Genomic DNA, 18,655 nt, shown 5'->3' on the forward strand with positions numbered 1-18,655 from the left:
TTAAGCACTACTCATTTCAACTTGCATTGGTTGTTCGGTGTTGCCATCACCCTCGCTCGGAATTAATAATTCGCTGGTGTTAGGAACGATTTGTTCGCCATTTTCTGATGTAGGCTGTTGGGGCTCGATTGGCGCATCATTGATAGGTGATGCGTTTCCATTCAGTTCCTTCTCTCCAGCAACAGGTTTTGTTTGTGTATTCAATTTGTGTTCGGTAGTTTTTTGAGTGTTGGATTTTGTTATAGGTTTCATTGTAGTTTTAGCACCAATGGACGATGTGGCTGACGACTTCGTAGGTGTCTTACCAGCAACTGGTTTTGTTGGTGACGATTTTCGTTGTGTAGCACTCGTGGTTGTCTTTGATGACGCTTGTGTGGTAGTGGATACGTTGGCTGTGCCACCAACTGTTAGGCGTCTATTGGTGGTAGATGTGGATCCTACAGCAGATGAAGTTGTCTTGGGAGCTGGACGAGCAGTAAATTGTTTGGTTGTTGTAGTAACTGTCGTAGTGGATGTTGTTGTTTTAGTGCGTGATCCGACAGAAGATGACGTCGTTTTAGTCACTGAGCTGGATGTTGTAGTATTTTTAGTTGGGCTTTTGGCTCCTGCAGTCGTAGCACCTGGTGCTGTTTTACGCAGTTGCGACGTTAAAGTGGCGCGTGGTGAAGTAACTTTGGGTTTGGCAGCTGCATTTGCTGCTGAAACTCCAAGTGTAGTTGGCTTAGTAGCAGCCAATGTATTACCGGATGCTGGTCGAGGCTTTGTAGTAGACGTAGTTGTGGCATTTGATGACAAAGGCTTGCGTGTTGTAGATGACGTTGATGCAGTTGTGCGAGTAGTTGTTGTTGGCTTGGATGTCAAAGTCTTCGCATTGGTTGCAGAGGGTACAGAACGAACTGTTGATGTACCCGAAATATTTTTCGTTGTTGTTTTAGTTGTAGACGTACCACTTGTAGTAGCGGTTTTACGTGGACCAGCAACGCCAGTAGTAGCCATTTTAATAGGTTTCTTGTCACCGACAGTAGCAGCACTGCTTGGTTTGGTTGGAGCAACTCTAGGTTTCGCCGCAACTCCAGTTGCTGATTTCAATGTTGTCGACTTTTTAGTCAATGGTGCAGTTGCTGATGGTGGTTTTGACTTCGTTGCACCAGCTGTTGCCTTCGATATAGGTTTTTTAGCATCATCAGCCTTAGTTGCCGTTGATGCCAATGGAATTTTGTCAACAATAGATGAAACTACGGGCACAACATCAGCTGCCTCGTTGCTAGATTTTTCTGGTTCTGATTCTTCGGTAGTAGTAGTTGCTACAACAGTCTGCTCTTCTGATATTTGTTGAATTCCTTCTTCGGGTTTTGGGTGCGATCCGTTAATGTCGTTAACTGTAGATTCAAGTGTGTGTGACACAATGCTATTATCACACATAAGTTTTTCGTTTTCCATTGTATTTTCAAAGGGATTCGAGTTTTCGTGAATTGCATCTACTGCTCCGCTATTAGACTGTTCAATTTCACTCTTCGCATCCAAGGAATTATTAACTAATTCCATCGTTGTGTCGTTTGTAGACACATGTACTTCAGAACTCTCATCATTGATCAAATTTGTTGTTTCCTGTGAGGTTTGTTCTGCGGTATCTTTAGATTTTTCTTCGGAAGGAGTGTCCATGTGTATCTCATGTGATATTTCCTCATGACTTTGATTGTCATCTGGTGTAGATACTTCCAGTTCAGATTTCAATGGATTTTCAAGGTCTAGTAAATCTTCAACTTTTTCTTCGGAAGGTGTGTCCATGTGGGACACATTCGATGTTTCCTCAAGAGTTTGATTTTCATTTTGTGCTTGTTCTGTTCCTTGGGCAGAAGACAAAGGTTCTAATACCTCTGGCACATTATCGGTATCCGATGGTTTACTATTGATTAAATCTTCATTTGGAGATTGGATAACTTCGCATACACTAAGTGGTTCCAACGAAGGTTGGTTCTCACACTTATCAACAGATTCTAATTTTTCCAGCTCATTGATTTCTGATGGGCCAGTAAAAATATTGGAACTAATTTTGTCGCAGGATACTTCGTTAGCAACCATTTCATTTTCATCAATTGACATTTCCTGAATATTACTTAGTAAATCCTCAGAAATTTCCAATGGTTTATATTCTGTTTCCAACAACAAGTGTTCAGCGGGTTTAGTGATGTCTTCGGTTACGGTAGCAGCAGGGGAAGTTTCATCCATCTACAAATACAAATTTCATATTTTTTAATACAAATTATAGTATACAAATTAAGTATTTATAGAAAGATAGTTTTGGATGATTTTTTTTTTTTTTTGCTTAATATGCCGTTCGAAAGAAATTAAATCTTTTTAATTTTTCGTTGTGCGACGCGCACATGTTTGACGTTTGTGGCCTGGTGTGTGGATATTTTCTCATTTGTTGCGAAATTTCGTGGAGTGTGGATCAGCGGACAATGTCAAACATATGCAAAAAAACGTTTTGGAAGATTTTTTTTATGTTTTTTACACATACTCTACAGTGTGGCAATAAAAAATGTTTTCCCTGAATAAAAGAAAAGTATTTAATAAATTTATATTAAATAAAAATATTAGGTCTTTTTTCCGACATAACTATCACTGTCCATCTTAAGGCTTCAAAAATAAATAAGAAATGAAGTTTTGTGGATCCGTTTGACGTGTGTGGGCTAGGAGCTTCACACCGATCGAATGCACATGTTTGACGTGTGTGGCCCACTTTACTAAATGTTGTCTGTTTACCCAAAAATCCAGTGAAAGAGAGCCAAGTGAGAGAGCAATTTTGACAGTTCAGCAACAACAAACTTACTTGAGTTTACTGAAAGAATTTTATGCAGTAAGATTTTGCAAACTCAGCCATTTTTGGATCAGCTGTTTTATGACCAAACACAAAGATTTTTCAAAACATTTTTTTAATTTGCAAAGTTCAATTTGAAATTATGTTGTATAAAAATTACAGAAAATGGAACAAAATTCGTAAGTAATGCAAAGTTTCATTAAATTAGAAACTAATTCCTTATATATTTTTAGGTAAGTTCCAGATAGAGGGCAATATATTGATGCAGGAAACTTAAATGTTCCCGGGGAACATACCAAATCAAATTTACTTTTATTATTCATTTTATTTTTATTATTAAATGCAATACTTTGTGCTCGTCTTTTGTTTTTTTTTTTTGCGCAAATAAATGTTTTCTTGAATCAGCGTTTTATTTGATAAATATTACTAAATGTTGTCTGTTTACTTTTCCCAGTAGACTAGAACTTACTGAATAAATGTTACTGGAAAAGTAACCAGACACACCTATTATTTATGCTACCTGGAGTAGTTTTATCTTTTAAGATATATTTAATTGTGTACGATGTATATTGTAATTCTGTTCGTTAATGGGCTCGATCGCCTGGAATTACATGTGAAATAAACGAAATGAAATTTGTGATTTTGGAACGAGTTTTCAAAGATCGTACATATAAATATAAAAGTCTCCAGAAAAGTAGCGAATTTGTAAAAGTTGTTTTTATACCCTAAACAATTATGTTATGTTATAAGTGTTACGCAGCGAAATGTTGGGTCCACCGTTTAGTACACCGATCATCATAGCTATCGAACAATCGAAAAGGCTACAGGTTTTATAAGTATACAATAATAAATAAATTTAGTTTATAACAGTTGTATAATTTTCGAAGATATTCGTTAATTAACGAAATTGTGAACAAATGAAAATTTGGCAATTTCGTCTTTAAACAGATACATTAATGATTTGCCTACTATATTTAATCTTCGAATTTCAATTCAATTTATTAATCAAACAATTCATCATTGGGACACATTTATTTGATTTGGGCATCTTTGTATGGTGCGAACGAATTAAACTATTTGAGAATTATATGTTTATATATAGGATATTATTATATTGGATACTTAAATTCAAAACACACATTGATTCGTTGGCTGGTTGAGTTTGGGAAACATTACGCAGGGGATTAAGTCTAAAATGGTTTTCTCCCTAAATGGGAAAACATATTTTCCATTTGGTGTGAACAACATTTTAGCTCATTAACTTGATGGGGCTTCTTGTTATACTTAAAAAAACTCCACCAAATCGTGAACACAATCGTCAGATTTTTTATAACATTCGTATGCGAGATCATACAGTGGTGGTCATATCATATACAACTGAAATTGATTATGTGGAAATATGCACCCTTATTACGGTGGGTGTAGTCGACTACGACTTTTTTTGGTGGGTATTATGTAGAATTTACGACATGGTACAATTATAAAAGGTAACAGCAAATCCCAGCTGATTTGATTCCAACGTAATACTAGTGTCAATATGAATTTGACAAATTATGTTTTTAAAAATCACCCAACAGGAAAATTTGATACAATTTGAAATTGTTCATTATTAAATGTGCTCCCGTATTCAATTTACTCAATAAAAATTGAAACACATGAAGAAAATCTTTCAAATTTATATTTCTATCGCTTCCCAGCATTTTCATATGTGTTACACATATATGTGTAACACATTATAGGAAAATGCTGGAATAGCGAGAAATATTCCTTGAAGAAAGATTTTCTTCATGAAACTTTTTCAATTTTTATTTTGAGGATTTGAAAATATTTCATTTTCAAAATAAAAATAATTTGATGATAATTTGTTTGATTTTTAAAAACATTTTTTGTCAAATTCATATTGACACTAGTAGAACTTACAACAACAAATTTCCATGTGGATGTTGCTGTTTTTTTATAATTGTACCATGTATTATACCATGAATTTACGACAACGTTAAATTTTGTAATAGATTTTTTTACTCTGTTACAAAACCAAAGCAGAAATTGTACTTTTAGAACCCTTTTTATATTGTATTGGAAAAACTATATAATTTTGTAATTTTCTGGTAAGTGTAATTCTTATGAATATTGAGAAATGCAATAAAATAAAATCTAACGTAACAGTAATATTGTTAAAATGCAATCTTAACATATTTTTATTATTTTTTTGTATGCTGTCGTCTAAAGAATCTTGAACGACAAATTTGGCGTATTGTAACGACTTTCATCATACCGATTTGTCGTATAAGTGCGACAGGGGCCAATTATCGACACGAAAATCTGTGTGGGCAATTAGAAAAACGATTGGAATATCACTAAGAGACATGTCTGAAGAATATAATGTACCCCGAAATTCAATATCACAACGTCCTGAAAAAAATTAACTGATTTCATGCCATGTTCTGACGGGCATTCGAACAACGTAGTTCGCTCTCAGAATTACGTACATGAATTAACCCGTTCATACAACACTATTCCTAATTCATGTCATCAGAGTTTTTTATTTCAAACTTTTTGTTTCTTGTTTTACGCCAAAATTTAACATATTTACATGAATCACATATGGATATTAGAAAAATTAATTCTCTTTCTCCTGCTAATTAGAACCATATCTATTTACTTTTAATTCATGTTTTCCATTTTTTTCTAAAAATATTGTTGTTTTCATACATTTTTATATTTTCTAAATTCAAATGTCACATATAAAAATTTTATAAATTTTTTGTTTGTCTGTCAAAATTTGTTTCTTGTTTTGTACGCTAATTAGAACCATGGGGAAAGAAATTCACATTGCATTATGTAGATAACAAAATTTGCATCCTGCTGCCTATATAAAAACTAGACAATTTTTTACTTTTCATTCATCATTTTCAATATTACTAAAAAAGTTTGAAAATTTTATAAATATTTTCAAGCTGTCAAAATTAATTTATTTTCGATAATGCTTAGTTGTTAGGGATGGGACAAATTTCTTGGTGATTCAAGAGATCGAACAACGTACAAAAGTCGGTGTTGGCATCACATTGTCATCAAAGAACAATTATACAAATATTTTTTGCTATGAGAGATGTTAATTAAAAAAAAAAAACATAAAAATGGATTAAGTGTCAAACAATCCGGATTATAGAATACGCAATGTTGCGAAAAGTAATACGGATTCGCGAGGTTCGTATTATATCGATGTTAATGTATATATATATAGCCCAATTGTTTTCAGAAGAAAAAAACATTAGACCCAACTCTATCAGAAAATTTACCATTTGCATTGTTATTCGGAGTACATGTTGTACCCTCTCGTTCTTCATAAATTAAGTTGTATGTATACTTCCCATGAACACAGCTTGATGCCATAACGGGTTAATGACTTGTTCATTTAATCGTTTTTTTTCTCTTGCTGTTTAGTAAAATTTAGGAAATTCATTACTCGTCATATTTCTTTTTCTTTTGTATATTACACTAGTTTCATAGGAATTTCTTCATTTCCCAAACCAACAAAAACCGGCGTGTGATTGATGTATGTGCGTGAAACTTTCACTTTTAGTCCCGGACAGGGTACTTCTTGACAGGATAAAATTGCATTCACATACAATTCTTGCAATAACGTATACTATTAATATCTTTAGCAGAAGTTTTATCAATTATACTAATTACCATCAATAATATTTGAACGTTCAATATTTTGTTTCTGACTCATTTCAATTATTCATCATTTTGTTATGTCTTCTTTTGGTAAAACCATTGTTGGTACAAAAGAGTGGAGTTATGTAGTTTGTATGTACGTACTTGTGCGACACATACACACAGACGCTCTGTGAAAACATATAAATTTCTAGAAATACAACGAACGATGACATCAACAGACTGACTGAGTTCCAACCAAACAGCAGCACTGCTTGCAGTAAATTTAAATGAATGCCGGCAAATGAAATTGTAAGACCCAATAGAAAATCGCACACAGTCTGCGCCGCAGAGCAAGGCAATAGCAAAACGTATGTAGCACAACCTTTAACAAAGTCGACATAACATCCGAAATTCGTGGTGCGTGGTGGATGTAATATAACTATGGTCATTCGTATAATTTACTTGTATGTACAAAGCGCGAATGAGTAATATATGAATGAAATGTGGCAACAATTGTATATTTTTAGTATATATTTTTCCAAATGTCCATTTTTGTAAAGCCACGAAATATTCAAAGATATGATAGATGGTTTTGGTTTTAAATATGTAGGAAAGGCAAACGTTGGGGTGTTTGATAGTGGTTGATTGTATGGGTTTCGCACTAATGTACCCATTTGAATATTCTTATTCTCTGAACAACTGCTTCGATCTTGTTGAGGCATTGTTTAAATAATCTGGTTACAATTGATGAAGGTGAACAATCATGTACCACACATACAATTGTGATGGAATAACTCTCTCCATTCCAATTAGCTCCAAAACCAACGATTCGTCATTCAACGTTCGCAAGATGCTATGAATCCATCCGCATGCGACGCACATTATATTTCCAACAAATTCTACTAATTTGTTAGATGTCAACAATAATTCCCAATAAGGTCAAGCATAATTGCTACGATAAGCAATTACCCATAACAATATTCTATTACCATACGACTATGTAAATGCTTCCCAAAGTGTAAATTGTTGGGAATTCGAATGGGTATGACGGCTTCAAATTATCTATTTTAAAATCGTGATTACAATATTTTCGATATTCTTCAAGTTTTATAAGAGTTGATCATGATGATGAGATAGGATATTTTCAATTTTTAAGTCAAACAAATACATACCTGCATACATTCATCATCAGCATTCAATGACATTTTGCCCATTTGGTCTTCCAAGTCGCAGTTTTCCTGAACAATACTTATAGGCGTCTCTTTGGTTTCTTCCATTAAATGCTTCTCATCGACATGTGATGGATTTGACAAGGTATCAACATCACCCTGAATAAAATCGTCTATTATTTCGGAACAGGGTTGATCAATACTGCCACCAAGCGTCGATGGCAGTGGCTGTTCGTGAGAGACTTCTGTGGGACAAAGGAGCTCCTCCTTTTGGACATCCCCTACAGATTCATTTGTATCTTTGATCATCTGACCTTCGGCATACATTAGGTTATCAAAGGTGCCACTATTCGATGGCGGAGCATTTTCAAGTTCGACTTGCATTTCCTCAGTAGATGGAGAATTGGATATATGTTCCTTTTCTTCTGTTTGCAGTTGTTCTTTCTCACCAACGAAGTCTTTCTCAACAGTAAAGTCATCCATGAATGAATTGTTGACGCTATCAATTTCTGTTGGTATTGGTTGAACGCTGTTTAAAACATCTTCAATAGGCTCATCACTTGCCATGTATATTGACTGTTTCATAACATCATTTTCGATTAAGGATATCTTTTCAAATGCCTGTTCTTTGGCCATATCCTCATCAGGGTCAACAGACGTCTCGGGACCTTGGTCTTCGTTCATATCTAATATGGGTTCGCTGCTAACTACTTCAGTGTTCGGCATATCAAATTGCATGTTGTTATCCGATAATACTACTTCGTCTTGTGTTAATTCATGAGGACGTCTGTCAGCTTCCTCATCGAATTCCTGTTCGGCCGGTAAGGAGATGACATCCATGTCCCCGCAGCGACCTTTTCTTGGGCTGTGTGCAACAAAATCATCATCATCCATTAGACGACGAGGTACAGCCGACGGGGCTTGTCCAAAGAAGTCGTTACTGTCGAAATTGGACGACATAATATCGTTAGGATGTGGCGAAAGTGGAGATGCTGGATTGGACCCGAAATTAGGGACAAATTCTTTAGCATCTGGATTTAGTGGGCAATGCGTTCCCTCAATATTGACATTTGGTTGTAATTGTATATCCATATCGCCCAGGGGCGTCGAAAGCTCCTTAGTCTTTTCCATTCCGTTCGCAAACTGTTGTGCCACGTTTTCACTCAAAGAACTTGTGCCATTCGAGGCCAACGAACTTATGTCTTCCTCATCACCACCATTGGCAGAGTATTTCTTGTTCTCCTCCACCTCCTCCTCCTCCGACTTTTCAAAGCTTAGTGGGGAATTTGTGTTTTGAGGATTATTATTGATATTTTCCATTACTTGTTGTTGCAGTTCTTCAGTCTTGTTAATTCCATTGTGTTCGTCGTTGGAATTGGTACTCACAACATTTGCGATTTCTTTTTCATCTTTCATGTCAACAGCAGCAACATCGCCATGGCCAATTTTGTATTGCTGTGTTGCCTCTTCATTTTCTGCCAACTCATTGCCGCTGTTGTAATCACCAAAGTCTTTACCACCCGTCTGTTGTTTTTCGCTCTGTTGCACTTCTTTAACGTACTTCAATTCGTCATCATCGCCAACGTCATGTTCTTCGGCTTGAAGTTGTTCATCGTATTTAACGCCCAAGATTTCGCCACCACTGCCAACAACATCAGCAACCCCAATACCACCACAGCCGGCAACGGCGTTCATATTATCTATGACAAAATTTTGTTGTCTGTGTTCTAAAAATTGATCCAAAATTTCATGGTCCTCCATTTTACTTAAGTGTACCCTGAAGTTAGCAACTCCTTTTTTTCTGCTTGAGCCGATCCCTTTTCTCTCGCCGCTCTCTTTTTAACACCGTTTACACCTAACTTTTGTCCTGCGCCACCAAGATGGTTGGTCGTTTCGTTCCTGCTTTTCCTTTCCTTTCACTTCTTCTTGTCGACAAATAGTCCTTCTTCCTTACAACCTACAAAGGCAAAGAGAAAAGAAAAGCGAAAATATGACTGGACTGTATGACTATAATAATTATAAATATAATTTCTTTCATTCGAAATGAGTGGTCCGTTCGCTCGCTCACTCGCAGTAAATGCAAGCACAAATTTGTTTCGCGTGATTCACCTTTTATTTTGCCGATTCTCTTTTGAAATGTCTTCTATTCTTTATATATCTATTTTTACATACACATATAATTTTGCACGCACTGAAAAATCTGTATAATGTTCAAGCGGAGCACGTATTTTGCATCCTACAGGAAGATAAACTTTAGAAAATGTTTTTTTTTCATCTTTTTCTCATTAACCAAGACCACCACCACCATCACTGAATGAACTTTGTCTATTTTTAAATTGTTAATTTGCAAATGGAGAGAATTTGAAAAGACGCGCCTACTTTTTCTTGCTCTTTTCTGGTTTCGCAATTTGGCAATTGCCGAGTTGGTAACTTAATTTAATTTCTGTAATGTTAGTGCACTCCAAACTCACTGTATGTTCCGTTGCGCTTTTTATTTGTCTATATACGTATGTATTTAATTGTTTAATTATTAAACAATCTCTCTCGCTCTTATTCAAACTCCTTGCAATACTGAAAATACGCTTAACCAACCACACAAGCACACAATGAAGTGAAGTGGAAGAATAAAAGGGATAAAAATTAGTATCTCCTATTTATAGACTTTTGCCAAACTCCAAGGTCGGTATGGATAAATCCACTTTGCCGGCGAACTCAACTAAAAACTAGCTTTGTAAAAGTGGATGATTGTTACCATATTGTCCGAAGCAATAATACAAATTAATGAAACTGTCATGGTACAATTATTTAAGGAAGGCTAAAGCATATAATAATTTTCTTTTTTTTCATATTGTGGTTTGTTATGCCAAAGTCGTATAAAAATTAGTAACTACATGTGTGATGTTTTGAAAAATAAGAGCACTACCTAAAATTCAACTAGGGTGTTCGACGTTATTCACCACATAAGTAAAACACATGTATTTATAAAAATGTTACCGAAATACGTAGACGTACGAATTTTCGAAATTGAACAAATTCAACAATGACAGAACTTAGTTTGGTTTTTTTTCTTCTTTTGTTGACAATAGAAACGAAACAGAAATAATATGAAAATTTCAATAAAAATGTAAAATATTTGAATATATTTTATATTTTTTTAATTTTGTTTTAGGTCGTAAGATATGTCAATTCGACGTATTACAGCCTTACCTAAAATTCAACTAGCTCGTTCGACGTTTTTCACCCCAAAAGTAGAACACATGTATTTTTATGAATGTTACCGAAATATGTCGACGTACAAATTTTCAAAGTTGAAAAAATTCAACTATGACAGAATGTAGTTTTGTTTGTTTTCTTTTGTTGAAAAAAAGAAACTAAACATAAAGAAATATAATTTTTTTCAATAAGAATATCAAATATTTGAACACATTTTATAAATTTTTAATTTTATTTCGCGATTTTGTTTAGTTCGCTAAGAGAAATGGATTCGACGTATTTGAGTAATACGGCCGTACAAAACATTTTGCCATAGTGGGGAAGTTGAATATTTTTGTACGCTTCGTTGAATTTTAGGTAACGTTGTTAGGGTAATACGGCCCTACAAAATATTTTGCCATATTGGGGAAATTTAATAATTTTATACGCCTCGTTGGATTTTAAGTAACGTTGTAATATATAAACAATTTTATTTGTTTAAAGTTGCATTTTATAAAAGGTCGTTTACATTGAAGCGGATTTGGTTAACCGAGTGGGTTTAAATTTTTAATTCCTTTGAGTGTCTTTTATTCAAAAATGTAAACAAAACATACAAATTATAAAAAATGATTTATTTTAAAAACGAAATACAGTACTTTTTACCATGGTACAATAACAAGAGGCAATGATTAAAAACGATAGCCATTTTAGGTTCGTTCGTTTACTTTCCAAGTAATATTTACTCAGTAAGAATTTGCAGAGAGTAAATACGAATTTTTCCTTTTCAAGAGAGAAAACTGCAAAAAGTAAACGAACAACATCCAGTAAAAAGATTGTTTCGACACAGCTGATTAAAACAACAAACAAATTGGCTCAAACTAAAAAACAGCATTTTTATTAGAAAAATGGATAACAAGCGGAAAATTGATGTTGTTTGTTCCCCACAACCATTTAAAAGTTTGTGACCTGTTATTCCTGTATCTGCAATTGATATTGGGGTGGACATAACCGATGGTGTTCCAGACATGTTAGGGATGCACACTTTTTTGTTTGGATTTGGAACCTAAAAAATCGTTCGCCAATTACTCTTGTATTACCTTATTTTTAAATACTTGCGTTTTCTTCATCCATTTTGGTATTTAATGATACAAAATAATATAAAATTCACAAAACAATCAATTTTCTTGAGAACAATTTTTTGTTTGTTTACAAAACATAACAAAACAGCTGATTAAATATCAGCTGATGGTACAAGAAAAGTCTTACTGAGTAAATTGTCCTGGTATGAATTTGCAAATACTCAGTAACACAACTGTTAAATCTGCTCTCTCAATTCACTCTCTTTTACTGGACTTTTGGGTAAACGAACAACATTTTGTAATAATTTGTTCAAATTCGTACAAATTATTGAGTAAACGAACGAACCTTTTGTGTGGTTTGCGATGATGTTTTAAAAAGTAAGACTGTTTTTAATTTGATATTCCCTGTGCAGCTAAATTCAAGAATTTTAAGTAATGAGTCGGGATAAGTTCAAATATGTTTTGTGTGTTTAAACAAATTTTTTGGGAGTGAATCTGTAAAAAAGTACCAAAGAAATGTATTTTGGGTAGCTAAATCCAACTATACAGCTACATCCATGGTACAATAACAAAAAGTAGAAATACTTGACGAAATTAACTAATACTGTAGTCTAGTGCAAAGTCTTAAAATGTCACATTTCCAAAATTTTTTGTTTATTTGACATATTTTTACAATTCTATTAAATACGTAAAATATCGCGAAACGTGAATGGAATGTCAAGTTTTTTTCAAAGTTTAGGGTTGAAAACTTGATTAAATTATATTTCTTCCCTTTTATTTGCAACCTATTTTGAAAATATATATACCAATTGATTTATTGTTTTGACAGAAAAGGAACACCACAAGAAAAAAATGTAATCAGTCGGAATGTCAAGTTTTTTTCAAAGTTTAGGGTTGAAAACTTGATTAAATTATATTTCTTCCCTTTTATTTGCAACCTATTTTGAAAATATATATACCAATTGATTTATTGTTTTGACAGAAAAGGAACACCACAAAAAAAAAATGTAATCAGTCGGTACCACCAAACTACCTCTTGTCATTGTACCATGGCTAAGCTATGTACAAGGCAGTTAAATCAAAACCTCAAAATAAACCTGAAAAAATGGATGGCTGAAGGTTTTGTTTATTTTTCATGTCAAGTTTCTTTAACAGAAAATACATTTTAAACAAATTAAGCAAAATGAATAAATCCAGTGGATTATATTAGACGTATACCGTATGAAATTGTCATTTGAGATTATGTGGATTTCGTAAATATAAACGCACTTTAAAACTTAAAATATTAATTAAATCAAAGGCAATTTTATTTTTTACAATTCACCCTTAATACTTTTTGCAGTATTCTAAGGCTATAAGCATGGTACAATAATACAAGGTAGGGCAGCTTAAGGTGAATAACAAAAAAGCAACTATGCACGTGTGGCCTCTTCTGCCAAAAATAAAATAAATATATGCAACAACACATAACTAAAAACGCTAAAAGTGAATGAAAGGTTATGATTTCTTCCCAAAATTCAGTAGGGAATACCATAAAATGTTTGTTTCATCCATAACAAAGTAATTAATTCCAGACGAACGTGTTAAAAACTTTGCTTTCATTTCAATTAAACTTGATATATTTCAATTTATTTTGAATTTATCTGACATTGTATTCAAAACAAAACACACATACACAAAATATGTATTTTGATTTGATTGAACAAGCCACCTTAAGAAAACATTGTATTCAGTTGGTAGCTGTAATAATTATACCATGGGTATAAGTATATTTACATATACATATATAAAAATACACCCAAATTGTTTACACATAATTGTTACACATGTTTGTTAGTATAAATACAAAATTATTAATTTGCGCCAAAAATATTTGCTTGCAGTATGAAAATGAAATGACGAATTACAACAATGGAAATGTTTTTGCAATGCTGTGATCGTTTAGATAGTAAAGGGAAACACCTTAAAACACACAAATTCTATAAATAATTTTTATTTTCCTTTGATCTTTCATTTTTGTATTTGGCAACCGTTTTTTTCGTACAAAAACAGCGTTGCATCTCAGTAGTATCATGATTTAAAATAAACCCTGCCGCACGATTATTTAAATTTGTATGATAAATCATGGTAAATTCGGACTATGAACCCTGATTCAGCCCTTAATCATGATTAAAACGGCATATACATTAGAACTTTTTACGGGGTTAATCTACTTTATGAGGATTTATTTGGCATATATGCAAAGGAATTGACAATTGGAACCCACTGGGTTAACGAAATCCGGTTAAATGTAGACATATTATAGTAGTACGTTTACATTGTACCGGATTTCGTTAACCCAGTGGATATAAATTGTCAATTCCATTGTACATATGTCAAATAAATCCCCATTAAGTCGGCTAACCCGATAAAAAGATATAATGTAAATACCGTTTAGATGTTACATGTAAATTTATTTTTCTTATTTTAACGTACTTTATTTAAAGTATATTTTTAGTGTAGTTCCGGCCGTTCATTTTACACTTGAAATAAAATGTTTGCAAACAGGATTTGTTTTGGAACGCTTAAAACTCCATCTTGTTGTGTCACGTTTAGTTCTTTTGCATTTATTATTTTAGATCATTGAACATTGTTCGCCGGTTAAGTCCTGTCTATAACCTCACATCATATCACCATTGCCCGTTGGTATTCGCCAGAAATCTGTCCACTTGTGAAATAAGATGGAAACGAAGAAAAACTGCCGAAGAGAAGGTAAGAATAACAAAAATTAAGAATTTGGTTACATTATTACCGGTTGTTACATTACAGAAATCTCCGAAAATAATAGAATATTCTCCGAAAAAGAAGAACACAGTAGACCTACAGGGAACTGTTGAGGTTTGGAGGCACATGACCGTTAAACAATTATCAGAGTCAATGAATAGATCATTAGGTATGATTTGAACTCAATTTATATTATAAGAATATGCACGGTACCTAGCAGAGGAAGGAATGCCACAAATATGGGGCTTTTCCCAAAACCGCATTCAATTGTAATAAGCATGTGAATTGCAGCTTTATTGCAAAAAAAAAATCAAATTGTTTTCAGTCTACATCTATTTTCGGCTTGGTCGATATAGCTAGCCTTTATACTGAAGTTAGGGTTTACAATAATTTACCGAATACCACACTCGAATTGAAATTTATAGATATTATTTGATTGTTAAATTTAAGATGATGTACAGGAAGCAATGCTCTTTGTTAAGGATGCTGATAATATCGAACCAACAGCCCAATTACACGACATAAAAATTATACAAGAAATTGCCAAAAAGTTGGGCACTCGCATTCGCATTGTAGCTGAACCGACGCTTGCCGATGTAGATGTAGAGTGTAAGGACAAAGATGTAACGCCAAGACCTCCAGCCCCTCCTGAATTATTAAAACCGCGACCTCCAGTAGTAACTGTAATGGGTCATGTCGATCATGGCAAAACGACTCTGCTTGATTCTCTAAGGGGTGCCGACGTTGCATCTGGCGAAGCAGGTGGTATAACACAACATATAGGTGCGTTCACAGTTACTTTAGAAAATGGTGATAAAGTAACATTTCTCGACACTCCTGGCCACGCTGCGTTTAGTTCAATGCGAGCAAGAGGAGCTGTTGCAACAGACATAATCGTACTGGTGGTTGCTGCTGAAGATGGAGTAATGGCCCAAACAAAGGAAGTTATATTATTGGCAAAGGAGGCTCAAGGTAAATTTGTCATAACATTCAGTGTTCTATTAATCGTTAACCTATTATCCGTTTCTTCTTAAAGTTCCTATAATTGTAGCTATCAACAAGATAGACAAACCCGAGGCAGACATCGTGAGTACTGTGAAATCACATTTAGAAATTTCTCATAATATGCCAGCTATCTTACAGGAAAAGACAAAGCAGGAACTTTTTCAAATGGGGTTGCCTTTGGAAGATTTTGGTGGAGACATCCAAGCCATACCGATTTCAGCGTTAAAGGGTACCAATCTTGATTTATTGGCAGAGGCTGTTAGTACCCAGGCTACACTAATGGGCTTGAAAAGCGATTATACTGGATTTATGGAAGGCGTTGTTGTTGAATCAAAAACGGACCCACGTAGAGGGTATGTTTATTTAACAAAAATTATGTACATATTTGTAGTTTTCAACAGTCGTTATATCAATTGGTCAATTGGCTAAGGATCAGATTTAAATTGAAATACTATATTTGTTAATCCAAATTATATCACATTTTAAAATACTTTTATTTATTTGAACTGCTTTAACATGTATACTAAGCCTCCGGGCCAAATAAGAGGATACATTATGCTTAACTACTTCAACAAACATGCCCATACTAAAAGCAAAGAAAAAAACTAATAATATTAATCTTATCTAAAAATCACTATATTCGATATACTTTGCAGAATATGATATGAATATATATGATCAGGGTCCGTTGTGCGACAAAAGTCGCAATTTGCAACCTTTTTGATGCCTTGTAACTCTGTTTGCAACTTTTTAAGCTTTGTGCGACCTTACTTTCCTGCTTTTGTTAAGTTATATTTTCCTTTTTATGTGTAAATTCAAACTTATTTTGATTCGTCTACTTCATTTTTAAAGTCCAAGGCTTTCTGATATATTCTAGGAACAGTTTTATTGACGATTTTACTTTTCTGTGCGACTTTTTTCGAGGGAACGATTTTTTGTGCTACTTTTTTAAAATTCCCAACGGTAACACTGTATATGATAATAGACTTTAATTATATGTCATATGTTGATGTAATTAAATATCATAAGCTAATTATCATTTAGAATAACACATAATACATTTGCAATATTAACCATGTCTGTTATTTCAAGAAAGCTTTCAACGGCGATTGTTAAAAGGGGTACTCTGCGTAAAGGATCTGTTCTTGTAAGCGGCTTGGCACATGCCAAAGTACGAGGCTTATTCGATCATAATGGTAAACCAATGGATAAAGCTGAGCCGGGAACGCCTGTAGAAATTCTTGGTTGGCGAGAACTACCATTAGCAGGAGATTTGATTCTAGAAGTGGAATCTGAAGTATGTATTCTCGTTTTTTCTCCTAACTTACGTTAATTTAATTTAATCCCTAAGAAAAAAGCCAACTCTGTTCTAAGATATCGCCAACACGAGGCACAAAAAGAGAAAGCTGAACAGAGTTTAGATGAAATTAGAAAAAAAGAAGAAGAACATTTGGCAAAGTACCGAGCAGAGCGGGATGCACGTCGACTGGCAGGTCGATTCCGTTTGCGACAGGGTCCACGAGCGAAGGAAGTGGTAGATGACGATGGAACTCCACGCGTTAGTGTTATTGTGAAAGGAGATGTTCATGGATCCGTAGAAGCAATTTTAGACGTGTTGGAAACATACACTGGCCATGACAAATGTCGCCTGGACATTGTGCACTACGGTGTTGGCAATGTATCAGAATCCGATGTAGAATTAGCCAAGTCGTTTAATGCAATTATCTATGCATTTGCCGTAGATCCACCTGCTAAGGTTTCAAGTGATGTGTCCATACGATTGTGTAACATAATATACCGGTTAATCGACGATTTGAAAGAAGAAATAAGCAGTAAACTTCCACCAGTAGAAGTCGAAGAGATCTTGGGAGAAGCCAATGTTTTGCAGATGTTTTCAATTTCTGAAGGACGCAAGGAAGTGCCGGTAGCGGGCAGTCGCTGTACAAAAGGCGTTTTGAAAAAATCACAAAAATTCCGTCTCATTAGAAATGGCGAAATTATATATGATGGTAAACTGTCTCAATTCAATATTTGTCATTTTCTGTAACAGCTGACTGTCGATTTTTATAGGTGCTTTGGAATCCATGCGTCACTTAAAGAATGAAGTAGATACTATCAAGAAGGATGTAGAATGTGGACTGCGGCTCAAGGACACCAAAGTTATACCACAGGCTGGTGATATAATTATGTGCTATTCCACTCGCACGGAACCTCAGAAAACAGATTGGGACCCAGGATTTTAATAAAACCCTTAATGCGGAAGGAACTCATTGTCACTACATATTTTGTTACGTTTGAACGATTTTCTAGTATTTGCATTAAAACAATTATCAAAGTTCTCCTATTTTGTATTCAATTGAAGAAGGAATAGTAACAACATATAAATCTATTAATTGAATAATCACTGCCACCGTAAATATCGCTGTTTATGGATGATCTGCAACTAATTGCTATTGTGTTTCTGAGGTACACGGCAATATTCTATATAATAATTCATTGATAAACTCATTAACATAAAAATAACAACTAATATACAAAATAAAGGCGCAATCGTTCCAAGAATTGCTAAATATCTATAAATATTTTGAAAATAAATATGTGAAATAAAAACACAAAAATTCACTTCAAATTCTTTTTTTTTTGAAACTCCCAATCTTTTGACTTTAAGGCTGTATACAGCAATTAATGTTAAGCAACAAAATTATATGTTGTGAATTACTAATGGAATTCTCGAATTACATTTGATATGTTTTGAATGACATGTGAAAAACGTGTAGACAACTGGCAAGAACATGTGTGGTAAAATTATACAAGATAATTGCAAAACCCAGCTGATTTGATCCCAAAGTAATAATATGACAAATTATTAGATTATATGAATAACATTAATATTCGTATGTTTTTTATGACTAAATAGGGTATATCACTTTGCTACGGCAAAAAGTGCCTCATCGAAATATTGG

The 18,655-nt window shown here is 34.0% G+C and overlaps 2 protein-coding genes across 2 annotated transcripts; one reads left to right on the plus strand and one right to left on the minus strand.

The window, feature by feature from the left end:
- On the minus strand, window positions 1-9,467 carry LOC133332010 (205 kDa microtubule-associated protein). The gene is made up of 2 exons (XM_061540395.1): window positions 7,657-9,467; window positions 1-2,229 (listed from the first exon to the last, which is right to left on the minus strand). Exons 1-2 carry the CDS (start codon window positions 9,412-9,414, stop codon window positions 1-3), a joined length of 3,987 nt encoding a protein of 1,328 aa, XP_061396379.1. The 5' UTR covers window positions 9,415-9,467.
- Window positions 9,468-9,643: 176 nt separating this feature from the next.
- LOC133332011 (translation initiation factor IF-2, mitochondrial) lies at window positions 9,644-17,935 on the plus strand. Its single transcript, XM_061540396.1, has 9 exons — window positions 9,644-9,654; window positions 14,543-14,675; window positions 14,733-14,856; window positions 15,138-15,659; window positions 15,724-15,773; window positions 15,831-16,045; window positions 16,785-16,989; window positions 17,044-17,701; window positions 17,763-17,935. Exons 1-9 carry the CDS (start codon window positions 9,644-9,646, stop codon window positions 17,933-17,935), a joined length of 2,091 nt encoding a protein of 696 aa, XP_061396380.1.
- Window positions 17,936-18,655: the final 720 nt, after the last annotated feature.

This window comes from Musca vetustissima, unplaced genomic scaffold, assembly GCF_032173495.1.
Source record: "Musca vetustissima isolate MV318-11 ecotype Yass unplaced genomic scaffold, APGP_CSIRO_Mvet_v1 utg2750, whole genome shotgun sequence".
Taxonomy (NCBI): domain Eukaryota; kingdom Metazoa; phylum Arthropoda; class Insecta; order Diptera; family Muscidae; genus Musca; species Musca vetustissima.